A 27,227-nucleotide genomic window follows, 5' to 3' on the forward strand; every position below is an offset into this window, starting at 1 on the left:
CATAAATGGAAGGATTTTGAAGGATAAAAGAACTTTCTGAAAAATCAGTTATTTTGCTTCAGTATGGTGCAGTAACTTAGTAAGGACTCTGAGCGCCGCTGTTCACCAGCCAGGGGGAAATGGTGCAAAAGATCCGCCAGAACCACTGAGCTTTTACCGTACAAAGAAACACCAGATTGAGACAAACTCTCTTCCAAGCTGCATCAAACTCAGGTCTCTTATATTAGATTCTGGGCTGCTTTTACGGATACAAAAGATTCCACGCGGACACACTGGCATCCAGAAGCACAACAGGAGGTAGCCCGGTGTCTAAACAAGATCAGCACAACAATGGCGGCTCTGCAGAGGGGTCCGGACTACAGAAGATTCATCCTGATCTCCATCCTCCTGGGGACCCAGAGGGAAGCTTGGGCAAGCCACATTCTCTACTCCGTGCCAGAGGAGACAGACAAAGGGTCTTTTGTGGGTAATATCGCTAAGGATCTGGGCCTGGAGCCTGGGGAACTGACGGAGCGTGGAGTCCGCATCGTCGCCAGAGGTAGGAGGCAGCTTTTCGCTCTGAATCCGCGAAGCGGCAGCTTGGTCACCGCAGACAGAATAGACCGGGAGGAGCTCTGTGCTCAGAGTGCGCGGTGCCTAGTGAACTTTAACATCCTGATGGATAAAATGAATCTTTATCCTGTAGAAGTGGAAATAATAGATGTTAATGACAACGCTCCTAGATTCTTGACGGAAGAAATGACTGTAAAAATAACGGAGAACACAGCTCCTGGGGTGCGGTTTCCATTAAATGAGGCTCTGGATCCAGATGTGGGCACGAACTCCCTCCAGAGCTACCAGCTCAACCCCAATCATCACTTCTCCCTGGTTGTGCAGACTGGAGATGATGGAGCCAAATATCCAGAATTAGTGCTGGAAAGAGTGCTGGATCGAGAGGAAGAGGCAGTTCACCACTTACTCCTTACAGCCTCTGACGGTGGTGACCCACCCCTATCCCAAACCGCCCGCATCCAAGTAACAGTGGTGGATGTGAACGATCACGCGCCAGTCTTCTCTTTGCCTCAGTACCAAATAACTGTCCCTGAGAATGTGCCAGTGGGCACAAGATTGCTCACGGTACATGCTGTTGACCTGGATGAGGGAGTCAATGGGGAAGTGACATATTCTTTCCGGAAAATAACTCAGAAGATTCTGCAGATATTCCAACTGAACCCTCATACAGGAGAATTATCAACTTTAGAAGGGCTAGATTATGAAGAGTTCAGCTACTATGAAATGCAGGTTCAGGCTCAGGACGGTGCTGGTAGTATGACAAGGGCTAAAGTAATGATCACAATTTTAGATGTGAATGACAATGCCCCAGAAGTGACTGTCACATCTGTAAGCAACTCAATCCCTGAAGACACTCCTCCTGGAGCCATAGTTGCTCTTTTCTACCTTCAAGATCGAGATTCCGGCAAGAATGGTGAAGTGACCTGCACTATTTCAGAAAATCTGCCTTTTAAATTAGAAAGATCAATAGACAATTACTATAGGTTGATGACAGCGAAAAACCTAGACCGGGAAAAATGCTCTGTGTATAACATCACACTGAAAGCCACAGATGGTGGAACCCCACCCTTGTACTCAGAAACTCACATCTCTGTGAATGTGGCAGATACCAACGACAACCCGCCTGCCTTCCCCCAGTCCTCCTATTCTGTCTACATCCCTGAAAACAACCCCAGAGGTGCCTCTATCTTCTCTGTGACTGCACATGACCCGGACAGCTACGAGAATGCTCGAATCACTTACTCCCTGTCTGAAGACTCTCTCCAGGGGGCTTCCCTATCCTCCTATGTGTCCATCAACTCTGACACCGGCATTCTGTATGCATTGCACTCCTTCGACTATGAGCAGTTCCGTGACCTGCAGTTGAGAGTGACTGCACACGACAGCGGGGACCCACCGCTTAGCAGCAATGTGTCCTTGAGTATATTCATTGTGGACCAGAATGACAACACACCAGAGATCCTGTACCCTGCCCTGCCCACTGACGGCTCCACCGGCGTGGAGCTTGCACCCCGATCTGCAGAGCCCGGCTACCTGGTCACCAAGGTGGTGGCGGTGGACAGAGACTCTGGCCAGAACGCCTGGCTGTCCTACCGCCTGCTCAAGGCCAGCGAGCCAGGGCTCTTCGCGGTGGGGCTGCACACGGGCGAGGTGCGCACGGCGCGGGCCCTGCTGGACAGAGACGCGCTCAAGCAGAGCCTGGTGGTGGCGGTGCAGGACCACGGCCAGCCCCCTCTCTCGGCCACCGTCACGCTCACCGTGGCCGTGGCCGACAGCATCCCGGACGTCCTGGCCGATCTGGGCAGCATCAGGACCCCCGGCAACCCAGACGATTCGGACCTCACGCTCTACCTGGTGGTGGCGGTGGCCGCAGTGTCCTGCGTCTTCCTCGCCTTTGTCATCGTGCTGCTGGCGCTCAGGCTGAGGCGCTGGCACGCGTCGCGCCTGCTCCAGGCTTCAGGAGGCGGGCTGGTGGGCGTGCCGGCCTCGCACTTTGTGGGCGTGGACGGGGGTGCGGGCTTTCCTGCAGACCTATTCGCATGAGGTCTCGCTCACCGCGGACTCGCGGGAGAGTCACGTGATCTTCCCCCAGCCCAACTATGCAGACATGCTACTCAGTTTGGAGACCTGTGAGAAAAAAGATCCTTTATTAAACTCCATAGATTTTCGTGAATGTAAGGATGAAGCAGATAATATTCAGGTGAGTTCACTGATTCCTTTATCTTTATATTTTCAAGGAATTATGTTTGTGTAATTTATTGTTTCATGAAAGAAGTGTTTTGAAGATGTGGTGAAAAACCGTTAAACAGGAAAACCAAGTTCAATGATTCATTTCAGTGGTGATACTTTAATATAGAAAACTTGCTGGCATAGGTTTTGGTGTCCTTTCCATAGTGAAAGCCTGTGGACAAGATTGTGAATAAGTGGACTATCACATTTTTATACCTTCCACCTATTTTCCACTCAGTGTTCTTAATTCATGTGTTTTATAAATGAGAATGAATTGTTATATCTTTCCCATTGCCCTAGGTTATCAAGAAGTTACCCACTAGGTTATCCACATCCCCTCTGGTAACCATTACTTTGTTCTCAATAGTTAAGAGTCCATTTCTTGGGGGTGCCTGGGTGGCTAAGTCAGTTAAGCATCCAGCTATTGATCTCAGCTCAGCTCTTGATCTTAGGGTTGTTAGTTCAAGTCCTGCCCTGCCTTGGGCTCCATGTGGACATGGAGCGTACTTTAAAAAAAAAAAAGAGTCTGTTTCTTGGCTTGTCTCTCTCTCTTGTTTTTCCTTGCTCATTTGTTCATTTCATAAATTCACAGATGAGTGAAATCATATGGTATTTGTCTTTCACTGATTTATTTCACCTAGCATTATAATCTCTAGCTCCATCCATGTCTTCGCAAATGGCAAGATTTCATTTTTTATGGCTGAATAATAGTTCATTGTGTGTGTGTATATACACACATATTCTTTATCCATTCATCAGTCAGTGAACACTTAAGCTGTTTCCATAATTTGGCTAGTTTAAAATAATGGTGCTATAAACATAGGGGGGCATGTATCCCTTTGAATTAGTGTTTTTGTATCTTGGCAAATACCCAGTAGCACCATTACTGGACCATAGGATGGTTCTATCTTTAACTTTTTGAGGAACCTCCATACTGTTTTCTACAGTGACTGCATCAGATTGCATTCTCATCAACAGTGTAAGAGGGCTACTTTTTCTCCACATCCTTACCAACACTTGTCATTTCTTGTGTTTTTTATTTTAGCCATTATGACAGGTGTCAGGTGATATTTCACTTCCTGACATATTTAAAGCATAATTGTCTATTAAAGTTAGCTTCTGCTAGGTTAGACTAATGCCTAAAGAATGAAATGTGTGGGACACCTGGGTGGCTCAGTCCCTTTGGCTCAGGTCATGATCTCAGGGTCCTGGGATGGACCCCTGAGTGGGGCTTCATGCTTAGCGGGGAATCTGCTTTTCCCTCTCCCTCTGCTCCCCCCCCATGCTCTCTTTCTCTCACTCTCCCTCAAATAAATAAATAAATTCTTAAATAAAAGAATGAAATTGTGTGTATTAAGCTTCACTAAGATCTATATCAATGACATGGACCTAATGAAACAATAAAGGTTATTGTCTGAAACCAATAAAATATGACATTAAATAATATGTCATTTCAAGTGGCACCTGTGAAATAAGCAGTTAGATGTTTTAAAACAAAATTCTATTGCGCTATTTTGGTGGTACAGCCACGTGAAGTGTGTTTGTGGACTCTCCTAGTGGGAGATTGGGGGTGCTTGCTTTATGAAACAACCATATACTCAAGTCCTAGACCAGAAATTGACTCAACTTGTTGGATCTGCTGAAAAATTCAGTTACGGGGGCGCCTGGGTGGCACAGCGGTTGGGCGTCTGCCTTCGGCTCAGGGCCTGATCCCAGCGTTATGGGATCGAGCCCCACATCGGGCTCCTCCGCTATGAGCCTGCTTCTTCTTCTCCCACTCCCCCTGCTTGTGTTCCCTGTCTCGCTGGCTGTCTCTATCTCTGTCGAATAAATAAATAAAATCTTAAAAAAAGAAAGAAAGAAAAATTCAGTTACAAATAACCCAATCTGGGGTTAACTACTTTTTTATTCATTATATAACATTTCAGTAAAGGCCAGTATATCAGTTGATTAGCAACTAGAAGGGGTGGATGACAATTAATCTTCTTTACTTGGATCTACTTCTTTACTAGGAACTACGCAAAATATTATTCCTCTTGTAACTTTGAAGACTGATGTTACATTTTGTAACCAGGAAAATAATTGTGCAATAGGAAGGAGGGGGATAGGCTAACTCTTTCCTGACTATGTTTAAACTTTCGAGTACTAAATGAAAGGACTTTTTTGGAACACAGCATTGTATTTGGTGGTATTTTGCATAAAAGGGGATGTGCAGTAGTATGGAAGTATGTTTCATATATTTTTCAGTGTTCAGATGTATAATCACTTGGGGAGAAGACAATATTACTGACAACTTTGTGAGGCGGGAATATGATTAACAGCTATTTTGAAAAGGAAAATCCCCCAACCAGATTCATTAGATACTTAAAAATATTTTTAAACAAAGGAAAGAAGCCACCACTAAATTCAGTATGCTATTGCAATGAATATTCTAAGGACTATTTCATCAATTGAGGTCATCATGCGTGTTGTATTTAAGCACACAAGTGAGAAGCAGTAGACCAGGGTTAGCTACTTCGGATTTGAAGGCAAAATATATCTCTCTGGTAACTTTGAAGGTTGATGTTATATATTATAACCAGGAAAATAATTGTGCAATGCAAAGGAAAGGGAATAAGCTAACGATCTTACGGCTATAGTTTCCTTAACTGATAGAAGTGTATGTCAGATAATATTACCATAAAGAAATTGTTGAAACTATTTTGAAAAAAAGAAGGGTTTAGAGGTAAGTATAAATTGTACCCTTTTAAAGACAATCTCAGCATTATTGATGCTTTCTGAAAAATTGAAATGAATCAGCATAGAGGTACCCAAAAAGGAAAGAAATCAAGAAAAACAGGAACAAGGAAAGAAGGACAAAACTTTATTCATATACTGCTAATTAATAAGTATTCAAAATTACTGTACTCTGAGATCATTTAGGCCAAGTCTGTGTTATAGTCATCTGTTACAGTGTGGATTTGAAGATGGAGGAATAATTATGGAACATATTGATTACCCTGAAAACCTGGAAATTTGGGATATTTGTGTAGCTAATAATACGAATAAATCGTCATTAAGTATATAAACATATAAAAATAATTTGTTCGCTTTGGCTCAGGACTGTAATTTTTGTAGCTGGTTAAACCTGAGCAGCAGAGGCTGCAGTTTCCTAGTGCGGACTGTGGGCGCCGCTGTTGGCCAAAATGGAGAGCTTGGGCGCTGGCGATCTCCCCGCGCAGCCGCAGCGCACTTTCCCTGTCGGACTCTCTAGCCCGAGCCTTTGCACCACTTCCTCCTCTGGAGAGGAAGAAACCCTGACCCTCACACAGGACTTACAGCCTGTTCGGAGCTCCGGACATCTGCAGCACAGAGATTATTTGTAATCCGGCGTCTCCAGGCCGGTGAGCAACCTGAGGGGAGCAAAGAGGGATGGGGAGCGGCGCTGCGGAGAGGGGCCGGGCTGAGAGGCGGCCAGTGCTCTTTCCCTTGCTGCTGTCTTTGTTCGGCCCCGCGCTCTCTGAGCAGATCCGCTACAGGATTCCCGAGGAAATGCCCGAGGGCTCGGTGGTGGGGAACCTCGCCAAGGATTTGGGACTGAGCGTGCATGAGTTACCGACTCGACAACTGCGCATCAGTTCGGAGAAGGCTTACTTCACTGTGAGCGCCAAGAGCGGGGAGTTACTTGTGGGCAGCAGGCTAGACCGGGAGCAGATCTGTGGGAAGAAGGCAGCCTGTACTCTGGAATTTGAGGCTGTTGCTGAAAATCCGTTGAACTTTTATCACGTGAGTGTGGACATCGAAGATATTAATGACCATACCCCAAAATTCACGCAAACTTCCTTTGACCTGCAAATAAGTGAGTCTACAAAGCCTGGGGCACGATTTATTTTAGGATCTGCCCATGATGCAGATATTGGTACCAACTCACTACAGAATTACCAGCTCAATCCCAGTGATCATTTCTCACTCGTGAATAAAGAGAAACTAGATGGCAGTAAATACCCTGAGCTAGTACTAAAGATGCCTTTAGACCGGGAAGAACAGAAATCCTACCGGTTGACCTTGACTGCGTTAGACTGTGGGGATCCACCCCTTAGTAGTACTGCCCAGATACAGGTCCTAGTGACTGATGCCAATGATAACCCTCCAGTGTTCAGCCAAGAGGTATACAGGGTGGGCGTTCCGGAAAACGTGCCTCCGGGCACCCTTGTGCTTCGAGTGATGGCCACTGACCAGGATGAGGGTGTCAATGCCCAGATCACCTTCTCTTTCTCTGAAGCAGGCCAGATCACCCAGTTTGACCTGAATTCTATTACCGGGGAAATTACTATTCTAAATACCTTAGATTTTGAGGAAGTCAAAGAATATTCCATAGTTTTGGAAGCAAGGGATGGTGGAGGAATGATTGCTCAATGTACCGTGGAGATAGAGGTCCAAGACATAAATGACAATTTCCCAGAAGTGGTATTCCAATCTCTGAGGGATATTATTATGGAGGATACCAAGCTGGGAACACACGTTGCTTTGCTTAAAATCCGTGACAAGGATTCTGGACACAACGGAGAAGTTATTTGTAAATTAGAAGGTGATGTTCCATTTAAAATAGTCTCCTCTTCGATAAACACCTATAAATTAGTGACAGATGGAGTTCTAGACCGAGAGCAGACCCCTGAGTACAATGTCACTATCACAGCCACCGACAGGGGCAAGCCTCCCCTTTCCTCTAGCTCAAGTGTCACCCTACACATTGGCGATGTCAACGACAACGCGCCAGTTTTCGGACAGCCTTTTTACGTGGTCCATGTGGCTGAGAACAACCCCCCTGGAGCCTCCATCGCACAAGTAGGCGCCTTCGACCCCGACCTGGGACACAACGGCCGCGTCTCCTACTCCATCGTGGCCAGCGACCTGGAGCCACGGGCGCTGGCGTCCTACGTGTCCGTGAGCGCGCAGAGCGGCGTGGTTCGCGCAGCGCGCCTTCGACCACGAGCAGCTGCGCGCCTTCGAGCTGACCCTGCAGGCCCGCGACCAGGGCTCGCCGGCGCTCAGCGCCAACGTGAGCCTGCGCGTGTTGGTGGACGACCGCAACGACAACGCGCCGCGGGTGCTGTACCCGGCGCTGGGGCCCGACGGCTCGGCGCTCTTCGACACGGTGCCGCGCGCCGCGCAGCCCGGCTACCTGGTCACCAAGGTGGTGGCGGTGGACGCCGACTCGGGACACAATGCCTGGCTGTCGTACCACGTGCTGCAAGCCAGCGAGCCGGGACTCTTCAGCCTGGGGCTGCGCACGGGCGAGGTGCGCACGGCGCGTGCTTTGGGCGACAGGGACGCGGCCCGCCAGCGCCTGCTGGTCGCTGTGCGGGATGGGGGACAGCCGCCCCTCTCGGCCACAGCCACGCTGCTCCTGGTTTTCGCTGACAGCTTACAGGAGGTGCTTCCGGATGTCAGCGACCGGCCGGCGCCCTCTGACCCCCAGGCAGAGCTGCAGTTTTACCTGGTGGTAGCGTTGGCCTTGATCTCAGTACTTTTCCTCCTGGCGGTGACTCTGGCCATCGCCTTGCGTCTTCGTCGCTTCTCTAGCCCCACCACCTGGGGCTGCTTTCAGCCTGGTCTCTGTGTCAAGTCAGGACCTGTGATTCCTCCCAACTACAGTGAAGGGACTTTGCCTTATTCCTACAATTTGTGCGTGGCCCATACTGGAAAGACGGAGTTTAATTTTCTAAAGTGCAATGAGCAATTGAGTTTAGAACAAGACATACTTTGTGGTGATTCATCTGGGGCCTTATTTCCACTTTGCAAATCCAGTGAGTCAGCCTCCCATCTGGTGAGTTCCTTTTAAGCATAACCTGCTTCTTATGATATACCCAATTCTTTATGTTCATGGGAAAATATACAATTTGTACATCTAAAAGTTTCTCTAAAGAGTCAAAAAGCTATCATATCATTCTTCAAGGGAAGTTGAAGTAGGAGCAGTTATGTCTCTTTTAGGGATGTCTTACCAGGCTCAGATCTATGAAGCAGTTAGAGGGTGGTTTTATCTAGGAAGGAAATCAATGTTATAGGCTATCTCCTAAAAGCTAATGAGATTTTTTCCTAAGTTTTTCTTCCTATTATCTAATATACTTTTTTGGGGCTGGATATAGTATAAATGTAAAAGTGGGCAGTCGTTTAAATAAACCTTTAAAGCAAAAAATTAAGCTAAAATTAGACTTTTTTAATAACTGATTTAACTGTTTTGTTTCTTTTATTTACTTCTTTTTGTTTCAAAGCCTCCTAGAATAAAGTATCTTAACCGGGATTTTTATGTAGATGGGCACATTCCAATTGTATTCAATGAACTGTGTGTGTGTTTAAAAGCATTTTACTTACCAGTAAGACCTGTATGCTTACCAGAAGATAAAAGCATTTTCTTTAACTTGCAGCATAGGTTTTTCACACACACCTATATTATTTTAAATTGTCTTCTTTGCAGCCCAAATATAGCCAGAGGCCTTCTAGTCATTCTACTACCTCTAGGAGAAAGATATCCTGAATTTTTCAAATTTTAGACAAAATTGCCAATCTGATGTTCACACAAGTGATATATATATATATATGTCATATATATATATATCACATATATATAAGATTTGTCATGTTTGACATTTGTCATCTTTAGCTAGATTTCTGTTAGCAAATGCTCAGTTACTGGCCACTTTACAAACTGCTGAAGAAAAAAGACATAATTTTCTTTGTAGTGATACTTTTTGACTGCTTGGTGACAATTATGTGTTCCCTTTTTGTGGTTCTCTTGATCATAATGCTATGTAAGGGGGCGCCTGGGTGGCTTAGTCAGTTAAGCATCTGACTCTTGATTTCAACTCAGGTCATGTTCTCAGGATTTTGAGATCCAGCTCCATGCTCAGTGAGGAGTCCGCTTGAGATTCTTTCTATTAAAAAATACTAATTAAGGTAAAATTAACTTTAGAATATATGTCTTATGAAGTTAATTTAGTCTGCTTTAAAATGTAATCATCTCTCATTTGTGGAAGAGTAGGATGGAGATATGCTTTTCATTGTGTATTCATTTGTATTTCAAAAATATTGTCTATTCAAATAGGAAATAATACATAATTTAAATAAAGTAGCAAATCAAGGGTGCCTGGGGCACCTGGATGGCTCAGTCCATTAAGCATCTGCCTTCAACTCAGGTCATGACCTCAGGGTCTATCAGGGAGTCTGCTTGTCCCTCTCCTTCCTCCTCTGCTCCTCCAGCCACTCGCACTCTCTCTAAAATCAAATCAAATCAAATCAAATCAAATCTTAAAACAAAACAAAACAAGGGGGCCTGGCTGGCTCAGTTGGTAGAGCATGCAATTCTGGATCTTAGGGTTGTGAGTTTGAGCCCCACCTGGGCATAGAGATTACTTAAAATAAATAAATAAATAAATAAATAAATAAATAAATAAATAAATAAATAAATAAATAAATGAAATAGCAAACTAACATAATCTCTGATGATACTTGAAAGTAAAAGCATTTATCCTGTTAAAACTTCACAATATTAATTTGAAAACATTATCAATATATAATTAAAATGGCATTTTTAAAAGAAAATTTAAAAAAGCAACAACTCTACTGAAAGCTTACTATAATGATTAACAGGTTTACATCAAATACAACATCTTCTGAGTCAATCATATTCAACAGTTCTACTCGAGTCTAAAAATGAATTTATTTCCAGTGACAACTGGAGGCCTTACGTATTTGACAATAGATTTACAATAAAGCTTAGACATAGTAAGAAATAAAATTTTAATGATTTACATTTTAAGAGTAAATGTATTCCAGAAATTTGAGTAATGTGAGACTACCCCATAAATCTTTGGGGATCATTTAATAACCCTTTGTAAAACTTTAACCCTACTTACTGCGATGCTTCTTGGCCCCAACTTTTAAAATATGAATTCAGAGACAAAATAAATTCAAAACATACTATAAAAGGCAAGTATTTTTTCTCTCTCAATAACTTAGTATATACACTATTAGTATCTAAGAGGGTGCAGTAACTGCTTCGGACTCTGAGCGCCGCTGTTCACCTATTTGGAGATAAATTTAACCAAAAGCCTTCCGGTTTACTAAAGGCTCGGATCTCGCAAAGACCCGCAGATCCCACAAACCAACTGCAGGGCTGCAGTGAAACTCTGTCCCTACATCTGAGACACTCCAGTTTTCTATGAAATGATCTCCATACGTGCAGCAAAAAGGTAAACAAGACAGATATGCCCAATGAGGATTCAGAGTGGATTCAGTAGTGAGAGAACAATGGCCGCTCCAAAGAATTACCAGAGACGCCGCGAGCTGGTCCTGCTGTGCGCGCTCTGGGGCACGCTATGGGAAATCGGGAGAGGACAGATCCACTATTCGGTGCCAGAAGAGAGCGACAAAGGATCCTTTGTGGGTAACATCTCCAAGGACTTAAATCTGGAGTCACAAGAGCTGGCGAAGCACAGAGTCCGCATCGTCTCCAGAGGTAGGACGCAGCTTTTTGCTCTGAACCAGAAAACTGGCGGCTTGCTCACCGCGGGCAGAATAGACCGGGAGGAGCTTTGTGCTCAGAGCACACAGTGTCTAGTAAATATCAATATCCTGGTTGAGGGCAGAGGAAAACTTTTTGGGATAGAAATAGAAATCACTGATATCAATGATAATAACCCAAAATTCCAGGTCGAAAATCTGGAAATGAAAATTAACGAGATCTCCCCCCCTGGAACACGTTATCCGCTGCCAGAGGCTGTTGACCCGGACGTGGGCATGAATTCCTTACGGAGCTATCAGCTCAGCCCCCATCGCCACTTCTCCCTGGACGTGCAAACTGGAGACGACGGAACTCTGCACCCAGAGCTGGTGCTGGAGCAGGCCCTGGACCGCGAGGAAGAGGCTGCTCACCACCTGGTCCTCATCGCCTGGGACGGCGGTGACCCGCGTCGCTCCAGCACAGTGCACATCCACGTGACAGTGCTGGATACAAATGACAATGCCCCGGTTTTTGCTCTACCGATTTACCGAGTGAAAGTCCCAGAGAACGTGTCCCCGGGCACCCGGCTGCTTGCTGTGAGCGCTAGTGACCCCGATGAGGGAGCCAATGGAGAAGTGACCTATAGATTCTGGAAAATTAGTGAAAAACAATCTCCGTTATTCCAGCTTAATGAAAATACTGGGGAAATATCAACAGCAGAGAGTCTAGACTATGAAGAATGTGCATTTTATGAAATGGAAATACAAGCTGAAGATGTGGGGGCACTTTTGGGGAGGACCAAAGTGCTCATTTCAGTGGAAGATGTGAATGACAATAGACCGGAAGTGATCATTACATCTCTGTTTAGCCCAGTCTTGGAAAATACTCTTCCTGGAACAGTAATTGCCTTCTTGAATGTGTATGACCGAGACTCCGGGAAGAATGGTCAAGTTGTCTGTAACACACCTCATAATTTACCTTTTCAATTAGAAAAATCAATAGATAATTATTATAGATTGGTGACATGGAAATATCTGGACCGAGAAAAGATATCTATGTACAATATCACAGTGATGGCCTCAGATCTAGGAACTCCTTCTCTATCTACTGAAACTCATATCACCCTATATGTGGCAGATATCAATGACAATCCACCCACTTTCCCTCAAGTCTCCTATTCAGCCTATATCCCAGAGAACAACCCCAGAGGTGCCTCCATCTTCACTGTGATGGCTCAAGACCCTGACAGTGGCAGAAATGCCCAGGTGACTTACTCTGTGACCGAGGACATCATCATGGGGGGGCCTCTCTCCTCCTATGTCTCCATCAACTCAGACACAGGCATCCTATATGCGCTGTGCTCCTTTGACTATGAGCATATACGAGACTTGCAGTTACTGGTGACAGCCAGCGATGGCGGGGACCCTCCACTCAGCAGCAATGTGTCCTTGAGCATATTCGTGCTGGACCAGAATGACAATGCCCCGGAAATCCTGTATCCCAGCATTCCCACTGACGGCTCCACAGGCGTGGAGCTGGCACCCCGATCCGCAGAACCCGGCTATCTGGTCACCAAGGTGGTGGCGGTGGACAGAGACTCTGGCCAGAACGCCTGGCTGTCCTACCGCCTGCTCAAGGCCAGCGAGCCAGGGCTCTTCGCGGTGGGGCTGCACACGGGCGAGGTGCGCACGGCGCGGGCCCTGCTGGACAGAGACGCGCTCAAGCAGAGCCTGGTGGTGGCGGTGCAGGACCACGGCCAGCCCCCTCTCTCGGCCACCGTCACGCTCACCGTGGCCGTGGCCGACAGCATCCCGGACGTCCTGGCCGATCTGGGCAGCATCAGGACCCCCGGCGACCCAGACGATTCGGACCTCACGCTCTACCTGGTGGTGGCGGTGGCCGCAGTGTCCTGCGTCTTCCTCGCCTTTGTCATCGTGCTGCTGGCGCTCAGGCTGAGGCGCTGGCACGCGTCGCGCCTGCTCCAGGCTTCAGGAGGCGGGCTGGTGGGCGTGCCGGCCTCGCACTTTGTGGGCGTGGACGGGGTGCGGGCTTTCCTGCAGACCTATTCGCATGAGGTCTCGCTCACCGCGGACTCGCGGGAGAGTCACGTGATCTTCCCCCAGCCCAACTATGCGGACACACTCGTCAGCCAGGAGAGCTGTGAGAAAAGCGAACCACTCTTGATAGCTGAAGATTCAGCTGCTGGTTTAGGCAATCTTGACTCCACGAATAATCAGGTGAGATTTATTACCTGCCTCCGAGTTGCTAATATCTCTGCAGAAGTCTTTTAAGTGGCTTTTTCGAAACAAAACAAAACAAAACAAACCCCAACACTGTTTTTGGTGGGTGGGGGGATATATTCAGTTCATACATATTTAGAGCAATAGTTGTGAGTCCCTGTACTTTATCTTTCAACAAATTGCCATCATTTTTCCAGAAAAATTGTTTTCCTCCCCTCTGGCATATTCTCTTTTGATTCTAAAGGTCCAGTTCAGGTATCATGGTTTGCTTTATAATAAGTTAAATTTTAGTAATATTTTTCTATCATCAGTGTCTGTGGCTATCAATGTAAACTGGTTAGGATTAAAATTAATGATTCACAGTTTTTATTTATTTCCCTATTACAACTTCACATTACCTTCCCTAATTTATATTCTACCATTATTTGCTTCACTCTAATGTTCAAACTTGACCCTCTTCATTCAGTGGGACACACTCTGTAGCTCTTTTCCTTATCTATACACGCATATACACACACTTACATGTAGGTGTTTACAGATGTAAGCTTTTCTCTGAGCATGAAATAATTCTATTTTGATCTTTGATGGGTGTTGATATGTTGAAATTATGATGATCATTTCAGCTTTATTTATACTACAAAAACAGAGATACCGACTGCCTTTTTACTCTTAGATTCTCTTGGGAGAGAAAATAGAGAGTATACTTTTTTCCCCTCAAGTTCTAGACATCTTTTCTGTTTCTACAGTGGAGTCATTTGATTGTTCTGAGTAGTTGAATTGTTGAACTGGTATTACTTCCTTGTATTCTTTTACTTGTACTTTAGTGTGTGTGCGTTCAAGATTTTTTAATGTGGTAGATTCACTTACAGAAATAATTTTGATCCAGCGCTTCTCAAAAAGCTATTTACAAATTGTCTAAACATGCTTACATTTTTCAGATTTACTGATGTGGACCAGTTTGTACATATAAGATATGCGGTAGTTATTTGGACCTTATGAGACTGATTTAGCTGGTATTCCTATTTCGTATTTTCTTTTTTTCTGTTGTTTGTTTTCAATATGCCTATGAGTCATGGATTCCTTTTTTATCTCCTTTGAAAATTCATTTTGTATTATATGTAAGTATATTCAATCCTTATATTCAGAACCAACTTGTTATTGAAGCTCTGGTAGTTACCTAATGACCTACATGTTATCTGAAACGATGTTGGGGAAAGTCAGGTGAGGAAAGGAGACTTTTTGAGGATATTTGATCACAGGAATCATCTCCACAATCAATTCAGCTTAGCACTCTTCATACTGCTTTGAAAAGTTTGGCCCAGATTATTTACATATTCAGGGTCCTTTTCAAGTTTTCCTTTCTCATTTAGGAATTGACCTTACTGTATTTAACTATAATTGAGTATCTAATATTTGGGCAAAAAGAATTTCATCTGTTGGAAAGGGAAATCCTGTAGCAGATGCCTAAATTTGCCCTGATGTCAAGAAAAATGTCAGAGTGCCTTGAGCATGTAGGGATACATTTTATGCCTATGGAATTCCAAAGAGAAAAAAAGACTTAAGACACTTTACTTGAATTGAAATTAGATGAATAAAAAGGATATGAGGTAATTGCTGGGAGAGGGAGATTGTTCCATATATATTTTTAAAACATCGTCTGAACAGTTAGGAGCTGGCAACCAAAATCTTGGAGACCAAAAAGGGAAGGTTAGCTTTGAAGCTTGAGATTAAGACAGTTATTTTGACTCAGAGGTAGTGATAAAGTTCTGTTATGGTACAACATGTGGTCCAGTTAAAGAGAAGGATAAAAATAAAACACCCTCACATTTTTGCATGTCATTCAATTCCAAAGGTAACCTACTAGGGTTTGCTTTTATATTCTGTTTATGGTAAAAGTGTACAATAGCTGATAATCCTTTTCATAAATCTCTTTTATAAGTAGCAAGGAAGACTATATGTCATTGGTCATCTTTATCCTGAGTATGCCTTTGAGCTCTCCTCCAGTTTGCTCTGGAAAAAGGAGGAGGAAAATTATCTGCACATAAGATTGAAGATAATACTGGGTATTATTTCATGGCTGTAAAAATTTCCCCATATCACTTGGTGGGGCTATTTTACCATGTGGTCTTTGCTCTAAGTCTGGAAAGAAGACTTTGCTTTTTTTCTCCAGTATGTGCACTGCCTCTTATTAGAAAAAGATAAACTTTTCTCATACTGGGTTAATGACTCTTCTATAGAATCAAATCTCTAAGGAACCTTCTTTGGTAGTAAACACTAGAAAATAGACACATCCAAAACTCATTTATTGCCTCATTCCTTATACATCAGTCCAACAAATATGTCAGAATAGTGAATCTCATTATTTGCAAGGCTTCGGACTGCAGTTTTCTAAGTAGACTCCGAGCGCCGCTGTCGGCCAATGCGCTGCAAGAGCTGGCGTCCACGATCTACCTAAGGGATTTTCTGCGCAGTCACGGAAGCAATTCTGAAAGGCGATAAAGCCCAGATTCAGGCGCTCTCCTCAGCAAATGATTCTGGAATGCGGAATGGGATACCTTGAATTGGAGCGTTGAGTTTTCTACGCATTAGCAGTAAATATTTTAAACACAATTTGTAAAGAATCTTCTCGTAACATCTGAGGCTGCAGCAGCGAAGAAAAGGATGGGAACTAGGGTGAAGCAGAGGAGCCATACCGGGCAGCGGCAAGTACTTTTTCCCTTCCTGCTGCCTTTGTTCTGTGGGGGGCTCTCTGAGCAGATCCACTATTCTATTCCTGAAGAAATGGCCAGGGGCTCAGTGGTAGGGAACCTTGCTGAAGACCTGGGGCTGCATGTACGGGATTTACTGAACCGCAACCTCAGAGTTAGTGGAGAGGAACAATACTTTATTGTAAACACGGAGAATGGCAACATACTTGTCAGTGACAGAATAGATAGGGAGTCACTCTGTCCCCAAAGCATCCTGTGTATTGTGCCCCTAGAGATCATGGCAGAGAATCCTCTAAATGTTTTTCACATAACGGTGAAGATAGAAGATATAAATGACAATTCACCGTATTTCCCCCAAAATAGCATTGTTTTACAAATCAATGAACTTGCAATTCTAGGAACTCGGTTTGGTCTGGAATCAGCTATAGATGCAGATGTAGGACCTAACTCTCTTCAGAGTTACCAACTCAGCTATAATGAGTATTTCTCTCTGATGGTGAAGGATAAGCGTGAAGGCAAGAATGCCCCAGAATTAATATTGGAGAAGCCCCTGGACCGGGAACACCAGAACTCCCATTTTCTGGTCCTGACTGCAATGGATGGGGGTGATCCAGTCCAAAGTGGCACCATTCAAATCAGGATTGAGGTCACTGATGCCAACGATAACCCCCCAGTGTTCAGTCAGGATGTGTACAAAGTTAGCATCCCAGAGAACTTACCCTTGGGCACCTCTGTGCTAAAGGTGACAGCCGTCGACCAGGATGAGGGCATCAATGCAGAGATCACCTACTCCTTCAAAACACTAAGAGATATTAGAAATATGTTTATGCTAGACCATCAAAATGGAGAAATTAAATCCAAAGGTCCTATTGACTTTGAAATCAGTAGTAGTTATACCATGAACATAGAAGCCAAGGATGGTGGAGGCATGGCCACTGAATGTAAAATTATAATAGAAATTTTAGATGAGAATGACAATGCCCCAGAGGTTATTTTCACTTCAGTCTCTAATTCCATAACGGAGGATGCAGAACTCGGGATGGTGATTGCTCTGTTCAAAACACTTGACAAAGATTCGGGGGAAAATGGAGAGGTCACATGCCTCATAAAAGAAAAAGTTCCTTTCAGAATTGAATCTTCTGCCAATAATTACTACAAGCTTGTAACAGATGGGTCCCTGGACCGGGAGAAGACCCCTTCCTACAACGTCACCATCACAGCCACTGACAGGGGAAAGCCACCCCTTTCCTCCAGCTCAAGTATCACTCTGCACATCGCAGATGTCAACGACAACACGCCGGTTTTCGAACAGGCTTTCTATTTGGTCCACATTGCCGAGAACAACCCTCCGGGTGCCTCCATCGCCCAAGTCAGCGCCTCCGACCCCGACCTGGGGCCCAACGGCCGCGTCTCCTACTCCATCGTGGCCAGCGACCTGGAGCCACGGGCGCTGGCGTCCTACGTGTCCGTGAGCGCGCAGCGGCGTGGTGTTCGCGCAGCGCGCCTTCGACCACGAGCAGCTGCGCGCCTTCGAGCTGACCCTGCAGGCCCGCGACCAGGGCTCGCCGGCGCTCAGCGCCAACGTGAGCCTGCGCGTGTTGGTGGACGACCGCAACGACAACGCGCCGCGGGTGCTGTACCCGGCGCTGGGGCCCGACGGCTCGGCGCTCTTCGACACGGTGCCGCGCGCCGCGCAGCCCGGCTACCTGGTCACCAAGGTGGTGGCGGTGGACGCCGACTCGGGACACAATGCCTGGCTGTCGTACCACGTGCTGCAAGCCAGCGAGCCGGGACTCTTCAGCCTGGGGCTGCGCACGGGCGAGGTGCGCACGGCGCGTGCTTTGGGCGACAGGGACGCGGCCCGCCAGCGCCTGCTGGTCGCTGTGCGGGATGGGGGACAGCCGCCCCTCTCGGCCACAGCCACGCTGCTCCTGGTTTTCGCTGACAGTTTACAGGAGGTGCTTCCGGATGTCAGCGACCGGCCGGCGCCCTCTGACCCCCAGGCAGAGCTGCAGTTTTACCTGGTGGTGGCTTTGGCCTTGATTTCGGTGCTCTTCCTCCTCGCGGTGATTCTGGCGGTTGCTCTGCGCCTGCGAAGCTCCTCCAGCGCCACCACCTGGGGCTGCTTTCAGCCTGGTCTGTGTGTCAAGTCAGGACCGGTGGTTCCTCCCAACTACAGTGAAGGGACTTTGCCTTATTCCTACAATCTGTGCGTTGCCCATACTGGAAAGACAGAGTTTAATTTTCTAAAATGTAATGAGCCATTGAGTTCAGGACAAGATATGCTACTTTGCGGTGATTCATCTGGGGCCTTATTTCCACTTTGTAATACCAGTGAGTCGACTTCCCATCCTGAAACTCTAACTGCGGTGAGTTCTATTTAAGTATCTACTCCTTTTCCTCATCTACCCAATTTTTCATGTTTATATGAAAACATATTAGTAAGTTGTCTTAAGGATATTGTAGCCCATCAGAAAGCTGTACTTCCATTTTTTGAGGAGAGTGGTGAGCTGGGAGTAGTTATGTGACATATAATAGAGTTATCACACCACCTTCAGATTTACAAAGTAGTGTGTTTCCTCCTTGCTTCACATCAAAAGTATATCATTTTCTTACATTTTTTCATAGGTAATGAAATTTACCCAGATTGCCTCATTTATATTTGAGTTTTTTTAACATATAAGTAAACACTAAATTTAAAGTTAGGCAATCATTTGATTTGTCCTTTAAAGCAAAAAAAAACTACTACTAGCCTTCTTTCTTCACTGATTTCACTAATAGAGTTTCCATCTTTCTAAATGTTTATTCCTCATGTCTAGTTGCTTATATCTACTTAGTCATGACTGTTTGAATACTTTAAAACTGTAAGAAAAATAGTGTGTGCGAGGGGAGAGGGGGAGAGAGACCCAGTGACTTCATCAGAAGTTCCAATCATTATCTAAATTCCTTCAAATTTTCTTGAATGCAAAATCCTCCTCTTCCTCTTATAGTTAATAGAAGACACTTGACCAAAGAAAAGGAAATGCTATTGCCTCTATCACTTGCTATCATTCCTTACCTATATTTTTTGAAGAAAGGGGGGAAAGTCACTGGATTTGTCTTATTATTTGGAACTCTAAACATTAGTGATTAGAGGTTTTCTCATCATCCTTGTATCTGTAGGAGGGAAGGAGAATCCTGAATTTTCCATTTTATGGCAAAAATTACCAATTTTATGCTCAAAGTTGCCATTTCCTAAGAAGCAGTCTTTTGCTTGGTCTTCCTTAGTAACTGCTTCAGTAAATGGTATCCTTACAAATTGCTGAGAGAATTTTTTAAAAGGTAGGTTCTATGTCCAGCGTGGGGCTTGAACTCACCACCTTGAGATGCTCAACTGATGGAGCCAGCCAGGTTCCCCTGAAAGAATTTCTTGTAATGGCACCTTTTGCTTTTTAATGATAATAATTTGTTCTACATCTTGTTTTCTTTTTCTCTAATTATCACAGAGGTTTAAGTGACCTTTACAATAAGAAGTTTAAGACTACTTTAACTGCATAATTTCTTTATGGAAGGATTGAAATGGAAGCTTGCTTTTCATTGTGTGTTCATTTGAATATTCCAAATGCCATGGCCAGTTAATGCATTATGTATTCACAGAGAAAATTTAAAAACTTTGAAATAGCATTAAAGTGTAACATTCACAAATACACAACTTTAAAAAACCAATCCTTTTAAAATTTAGCAATATTAGGTGAGAAAATCTGTTACTGTTGCCTAATTAAAATTATTTTGTGAATGAAATTTTAAGGAAACCTTACTCCAGGAAGTTACTATCTGCATAAGTTAACCTTAAAAAATAATTTCAAAATGAATAATCCATACATTCACTCAATATAATATGTAATATATGTTTATTGTATAAAACTAAGAAAAACATGAATGTATTTCCAAAGAGGATGTACATTGTAGTGACTTCAGAAAATAATGACATATAGAAAAATTTTGAAACATTATAAAAAGGGAATTAGATAATTTTACATATGTAAAAGGAGAGCAAAATTCTACCAAGAATAAGTTAATTTGATATTAAGAAAAAATGGTGAGTGGCACCTGGGTGGCTCAGTCGGTTAAGCATCTGACTCTTGATCTCAGCTCAGGTCTTGATTTCAGGGTCTTTGGAAGTTCAAGCCCCACATTGAGCTCCATGCTGGGCATGGAGCATACTTAAAAAAAGAAAAAGAAAAAAAGACAAGATGTTGATTTAACAGTACACTTAATAGAAGTTTCATTCCACTTCATTTTCAACTAACATATCCAGAAATGGTAAGTGCTTTTGAGATTAGAATGCAAGAAACACTGAAACAAGTCTACGATCATGGTTAGAAGAGAGTACTTTCTTTTTCAGTCATCTATAACCAAGTATTATCTCAGTGGGTGTAGTGAAGGACTAGGACTCTAAGGGCGCTGTTAACCAGCTCTAAGAAAAAGCTCAAATCAGCTCTCTATCCTATCCTGATGTTACGACCTGCAACTACACAAAGCCTCACAGATCCCACAAACTGCAGTAAAAGCTGCAACAAAACTCACCCTCTTAACTTGGGGCACTTCAGTTTCTCCTGAGGAAAAAGGTAAAAGGTCATCATAATTTGCAGGAGGAAGAAAAGAGCCTAAGGAGTCAATTTGCACAGAAAGCATTCTGGGGAAAAAATATATCTGTAGTGAAGGAACAATGCCCGCTCCACTAATCTCCCGCACCGCAAAGGACTGGTTCTGCTGTGCCTTTTCCTGGGCAGGCTTTGGGAGACTGGGACCAGCCAGATACGCTGTTCGGTGCCTGAAGAGACAGAAAAAGACTCTATTGTGGGGGAATATCTCCAAGGATCTGGGGCTGGAGCCCCAGGAGCTGGCGGAGCGCGGTGTCCGCATCATCTCCAGAGGTAGGACGCAGCTTTTTGCTCTGAACCCCTTAAGTGGCAGTTTAGTCACTGAGGATGAAAAAGACCAGGAGGAGCTCTGTGCTCACAGAGTGGTGTCTGGTTAACTTTGAATTCCTGGTGGAAGGATAAAACTTTACGGAATGGAAGTAGAAGTAACTGATATAAATGACAGTGCGCCAGAATTCCAGGCTGAGAATCTGGAAGTAAAAATTGATGAAATTGCTGTGCTTGGAACACATTATCCGCTGCCAGAGGCTGTTGACCCGGACGTGGGCATGAATTCCTTACGGAGCTATCAGCTCAGCCCCCATCGCCACTTCTCCCTGGACGTGCAAACTGGAGACGACGGAACTCTGCACCCAGAGCTGGTGCTGGAGCAGGCCCTGGACCGCGAGGAAGAGGCTGCTCACCACCTGGTCCTCATCGCCTGGGACGGCGGTGACCCGCGTCGCTCCAGCACAGTGCACATCCACGTGACAGTGCTGGATACAAATGACAATGCCCCGGTTTTTGCTCTACCGATTTACCGAGTGAAAGTCCCAGAGAACGTGTCCCTGGGCACCCGGCTGCTTGCTGTGAGCGCTAGTGACCCCGATGAGGGAGCCAATGGAGAAGTGACCTATAGATTCTGGAAAATTAGTGAAAAACAATCTCCGTTATTCCAGTTTAATGAAAATACTGGGGAAATATCAACAGCAGAGAGTCTAGACCTATGAAGAATGTGCATTTTATGAAATGGAAATACAAGCTGAAGATGTGGGGGCACTTTTGGGGAGGACCAAAGTGCTCATTTCAGTGGAAGATATGAATGACAATAGACCGGAAGTGATCATTACATCTCTGTTTAGCCCAGTCTTGGAAAATACTCTTCCTGGAACAGTAATCGCCTTTCTGAATGTGTATGACCGAGACTCCGGGAAGAATGGTCAAGTTGTCTGTAACACACCTCATAATTTACCTTTTCAATTAAAAAAAATTAATAGAAGATTATTATAGATTGGTGACAGTCCAAATTCTTGACAGAGAAAAAAACCCTCTAAATATAAAATCACAGTAACATCAACAGACAGAGGAATGCTGCCCCTGTCCACAGAAATTTACATCCATCTACACCGTAGATATCGATGATAACCCAGCTTCTCTGGAAACTCCTATTCAGTCTACCTCCCTGAGAACAACCTTAGAGCCATCTTCATCTTCTTGGTGCCAGCCCATGACCCCGACAGCAATGAGAACACTCAGGTGTTATTTACACCTTGGCTGAGGACACTATCCAAGGGTTGCCTCTTTCCTCCTATGTCTCCATCAGCTCCAACACTGGCGTGTTATACATGCTTTGTTCCTTTGGCTTTGAGCAGTTTCATGATCTTGAAATGCAGGTGAGGACAAGTGACACTGGGAACCAACCACTCAGCAGCAATGTGTCACTGAACTTGCTTCTGCAGGGCCAGGACAGTGCACCAGAAATCCTGTACCCCACTCTCCCCAACTGATGTTTCCACTGGTGTGCACTCTGCAGAACCTGGTGACCTGGTAACCAAGATGGTGGCTGTAGGTGGAGGCTCAGGTTGGAATGCCTGGCTGTCCTACTGCCTGCTCAAGGCCAGTGAGCCTGGGCTCTTCTCTGTGAAGGCCCTACTGGACAGAGACACTCCAGCAGAGCCTGGTGGTGGTGGTGGTCCAGGACCACAGCCAGCCCCCTCTCTCATCCACTGTCACACTCACCATGGCCTTGACTGATAGCATTCCAGATGTGCTGGCTGACCTCAACAGTCTGGAGGTCCCTGCATACCCAGAGACCTCAGACCTCACCCTATACTTAGTGGTGTCAGTGGCTGCCATCTCCTGCATCTTCTTTACCATTGTCATTGTGTTGCTGGTGCTCAGTTTGTGGCGTTGGCACACCTCATATCTAGTCCAGGCTGTGGGCGTTGGATTTGCTGGTGTGCCTACTTCTCAGTCTGTGGGTGTTGGCGGGGGGTGGGCTTTTCTGCAGACTTACTCCCAGGAAGCTTCACTCATGGCGGACTCCTGGGAGAGTCATGTGATCTTTCCCCAGCCCAAGTATGACAATATGCTGATTAGCCAGGAGCGCTGGCTGTCGGAAAAATGACCCTTCCTGCGTTTCAGATGATTCTAGGTTTCCTGTAGGAAACACTTCTTTGGTTCAGTGAGTTCCATTTTTCCTCTATTTTCTATTATAACTGGTTTTGTCTTTAAGGTTTGCACTTAAGGTATGATACACTGATGTTAATGCATTTCACACCACTTAGGTTTTCATTGGGCCTAATTTTTGCTCTAACATCTATAGGAGGCATTAACTGGTTACATCACTGATAAAACTTTCACTTTCTCATAATTAAATTAACCTAGGGTCAATGGAAAACCTCTTCATGGGGCTGCTCTCATTGAGCATTGATATGGGCTATTTGGGTGTGTTTGCTTGGTTGGTTATCAGTTCACTACTAATTCTTAGGGGTGGTTTTCCATTCCTGAAATTTATTATTGTTGTTATTTTCAGTGGCCCCGTTGTGAACTTCTTACATATCTTCGAACTTTTTACATATTGCTGAAACATAACTACACCTGATAACTGATTTTGTAAAGGTAAATTAATGACAAAACACATTCGTTCTTCTTGAAGAAACTAAAAGCCCAGACTTTTCTGCTTCTGCTTTTCTGTTTCTATGATAGGACACCACCCCTTTGAGGTTATGTTTTTCAGATCACGTGTTTGTAGAGGTTGTTTGAATTTAAAGATCACTTTTGAGGAAGAATGACACTTCACTTACAGGGATTTCTGAGGATGAACACCGAAAGAGGACAAAACAAGGGAGATAAAAATTATTCTTCAACCGTCTGTTATTTATGGTTCAATTCTCCAATCTCCAGGCTAGAAATAAATCTGGATAAGGGAGACAATTTACGAAAATATTCTCAGGAACTGCTGGGAGAGGTTCTAAAAATATTTTACTCGCTTTTAGCTATAAGGAAAACAATATTTTATTTGACTTTGAACATAGTGTCATTTTAAGTAAAAAAAAGACATTCCAAGAGACTTTATTTTTTTATTATTTATTTTTTGAGAGAGTGAGAGAGTGAAGGGGTGAGGACAGAGAGAGAGGGGGAGAGAATCTTAAGCAGACTCTGCGCTCAATGCGGAGCCTGAAGGGGGGCTGGATATCATGACGCTGAGATCATGACCTGAGGTGAAACCAAGAGATGGAGGCTTAACCAACTGAGCCACCCAGAGGCCCCTCCAGGAGACTTTAAAAATAAGCTTTGAAGTTGACTCAAAATTGTATTCTAAACATGCTGGCTATAGGGTTAACAAGTCTGGAAAGCCAGTATGACATACAGACATTATAATTATTTCAAATACTCTATTTCTAAGCTAGTAAGAAAAAAATAAAGCATCCTTCTGGGTCATATTTTTAACTGTGCAACGGGGAAACTGTCACTTGAAGTTTCTGTCCTGGGAAGTAACCATTGGTACTTGGTATTCATAAATATTAAAGATGTGTTAATTTTGGAAAAATAACATAGATATTGATGAAGGCTTGTATATCATGGTAGGTTACTACTATTCTCTACCATTAATAATACCACTTGTAAGCTCACTGCATGGATAACTGGGCAGAGTGGGGAAAATGCTGAATTCTACTTTACTCAAACGAGATAGGGCTTTTATATTGGTAACATTTTATATAACAGAACAGGCTAAAATCCTTGCTTATCTTAATGTTTCCTCTTAAAAGTTAAAATATCTTGGATTTGCTTCAAAGTAATGAGGGAGTACAATATATATTAAATGAAGATGGCCTTGATCATTATTGCCATTGCGTGATGAGTATATGAAGATTCAGTAATACTCTCTACTTTTGTATAAGTTTGAAAATTTTACATAATCAATTTCTTTAAAACACTAAGTATATACAACTGTAATACTTTAGTAAAATTTCGGGCTCTTATGTAAGTGCATTTTCAAATATATTCAAATACATATATTTCTATATATATTGCTCTTATACATATTTCTCTCTATATATATTTCTCTCTATATACAATTGGCCCCCAGGTCCTCTCTGTTGCGGTGACCGCCACTCACTAGGACGAGGGGGTCAATGCAGAAGTAAACTACTTCAGGAGTACTTCTCAGAGTACAGGGAATTTACAGAAATATATATAGGAGCTTCGAAGAGCAATATATATATTCCAGAGATATTCCAGAGAAAAACTGGATTCAAGAGGAAAACGTCAGACTGCGGTACCACACGGGGCCTCTGGGCGCCGCTGTCGGCCAGTACAGGGCAAGCGCAGTCGCCCGGGATTCCTCAGCCTCCAGCCTGGGCTTTCCTGCACAGTCACCAACACAAACGGAAGGAAACCCGCTCACACACTGAGGCTCCTGGCCGCGCAGACTTTGCCCAACATACACAGATTCCCAGCTCCGCCAGTCATGGGAGGAATGTTCTTCCAGTGACCCTGTGGATTCCAGTTTCTTCAGCTTTCCGGAAAGACTGGGACCCCGCGAGAACTAGAGCGCGCAATGGGAGGGAGCTGCGTTCAGAGGCGCCCAGCCAGCATGCTGCAGGTACTGTTTCCCTTCCTGCTACCTTTGTTCTATCCCGCGCTCTGCGAGCCGATCCGCTACTCCATTCCCGAGGAACTGGCCAAGGGCTCGGTGGTGGGGAAGCTCGCCAAGGATCTCGGGCTCAGCGTCCTGGATGTGTCGGCTCGGAAGCTGCGAGTTAGCACGGAGAAGCTGCTTTTCAGCGTAGACGCGGAGAGCGGGGACTTACTTGTGAAGGACCGAATAGACCGAGAGCAGATATGCAAAGAGAGAAGAAGATGTGAGTTGCAGCTGGAAGCTGTGGTGGAAAATCCCTTAAATATTTTTCATATCATTGTGGTTGTTGAGGATATTAATGACCATGCCCCTCAATTCCATAAAGATAAAATAAATTTAGAAATTAGTGAATCTGTATCCGAAGGTGCACGAATATCCCTTGACCCTGCCACAGACCCCGATATAAACATGAACTCAGTTAAAGACTATCAGATAAATCCTAACCCTTATTTCTCATTAATGATTAGAGTTAATTCCGACGGTGGTAAATACCCAGAGTTATCTTTGGAGAAGCTCCTAGACCGGGAAGAGCAGCGTTCTCATCGCTTGATATTGACTGCCTTGGATGGGGGGGACCCACCAAGAAGTGCCACTACTCGAATAGAAATCTTTGTCAGGGATGCCAATGATAACTTCCCGGTGTTCAGCAAGGATGAATATAGAGTCAGTGTTAGTGAAAATCTCCCCCCGGGATCCTCCGTGTTGCAGGTGACAGCCACTGACAAAGACGAGGGGGTCAATGCAGAAGTAAACTACTACTTCAGGAGCACTGCTCAGAGTACAAGGCACACGTTCTCACTAGATGAGAAGACAGGTATGATTACGAATAACCAGTCATTGGATTTTGAGGATACAGAAAGATACACCATGGAAGTGGAAGCAAGGGATGGAGGTGGGCTCTCTACCCAATGTAAAGTAATCATAGAAATCCTAGATGAAAACGACAACAACCCTGAAATAATCATCACTTCTCTCTCTGATGAAATTTTGGAGGATACTCTTCCAGGAATGGTGGTGGTTCTCTTCAAAACAAGGGACGAGGACTTCGGAGAAAATGGAGAAGTTGTGTGTAACATAGGAAGGGATATTCCTTTCAAGATTTATTCCTCTTCTAAGAACTACTACAAACTGGTTACAGATGGAGCCCTAGACCGGGAACAGACCCCGGAATACAATGTCACTATAACAGCCACTGACAGAGGCAAGTCTCCCCTTTCTTCCAGCACTACCATCACCCTGCACATCACCGATGTCAACGACAACGCGCCGGTTTTCCACCAGGCCTCCTACGTGGTTCACGTGGCCGAGAACAATCCTCCAGGCGCCTCTATTGCGCAAGTCAGTGCCTCCGACCCCGACCTGGGGCCCAATGGCCGCGTCTGACCCCGACCTGGGGCCCAATGGCCGCGTCTCCTACTCCATCGTGGCCAGCGACCTGGAGCCACGGGCGCTGGCGTCCTACGTGTCCGTGAG

General features: G+C 44.7%; 4 protein-coding genes, 1 long non-coding RNA gene and 1 pseudogene across 12 annotated transcripts in view; 5 read left to right on the forward strand and 1 right to left on the reverse strand.

Annotated features, from left to right (window-relative positions):
- LOC100466380 (protocadherin gamma-C4) overlaps positions 1–27,227 on the forward strand; it is a 181,669-nt gene that overhangs the window by 53,581 nt on the left and 100,861 nt on the right. The window contains exon 2 of one of the 8 annotated variants that reach the window (XM_034656147.1): positions 8,144–8,587. The exons of the other annotated variants lie outside the window; for them this stretch is intronic. Within the exon in view, the coding sequence (XP_034512038.1) occupies positions 8,144–8,587 (444 nt within the window). The remainder of the gene's footprint in view (positions 1–8,143; positions 8,588–27,227) is intronic. 8 annotated transcript variants of the gene reach the window in all.
- LOC117801484 (protocadherin gamma-A7-like) lies at positions 80–25,291 on the forward strand. Its single transcript, XM_034656173.1, is given in 3 exon segments — positions 80–2,559; positions 2,561–2,752; positions 25,203–25,291. Coding segments are annotated over 3 exon segments (2,454 nt in total). The 5' UTR covers positions 80–330; the 3' UTR covers positions 25,236–25,291.
- Positions 10,995–16,769, forward strand: LOC117801482 (protocadherin gamma-A8-like). The gene is made up of 2 exons (XM_034656170.1): positions 10,995–13,497; positions 16,607–16,769. The coding sequence occupies exons 1-2, from the start codon at positions 11,032–11,034 to the stop codon at positions 16,634–16,636; spliced, it is 2,496 nt and encodes an 831-aa protein (XP_034512061.1). The 5' UTR covers positions 10,995–11,031; the 3' UTR covers positions 16,637–16,769.
- LOC109489029 lies at positions 15,967–17,241 on the reverse strand. Its single transcript, XR_002141952.2, has 3 exons — positions 17,106–17,241; positions 16,928–17,010; positions 15,967–16,034 (listed from the first exon to the last, which is right to left on the reverse strand). It is a non-coding gene; the product is annotated as an uncharacterized LOC109489029 (long non-coding RNA).
- LOC109489070 lies at positions 20,563–25,179 on the forward strand (annotated as a pseudogene).
- LOC117801415 (protocadherin gamma-B6-like) lies at positions 25,648–27,225 on the forward strand (the record flags this gene model as incomplete). Its single annotated transcript, XM_034655701.1, has 2 exons — positions 25,648–27,104; positions 27,136–27,225. Coding segments are annotated over exons 1-2 (1,521 nt in total), but the record flags the coding sequence as incomplete, so codon positions are not given.

The sequence above is a fragment of the Ailuropoda melanoleuca genome, chromosome 3, assembly GCF_002007445.2.
Source record: "Ailuropoda melanoleuca isolate Jingjing chromosome 3, ASM200744v2, whole genome shotgun sequence".
Classification (NCBI taxonomy): Eukaryota; Metazoa; Chordata; class Mammalia; order Carnivora; family Ursidae; genus Ailuropoda; species Ailuropoda melanoleuca.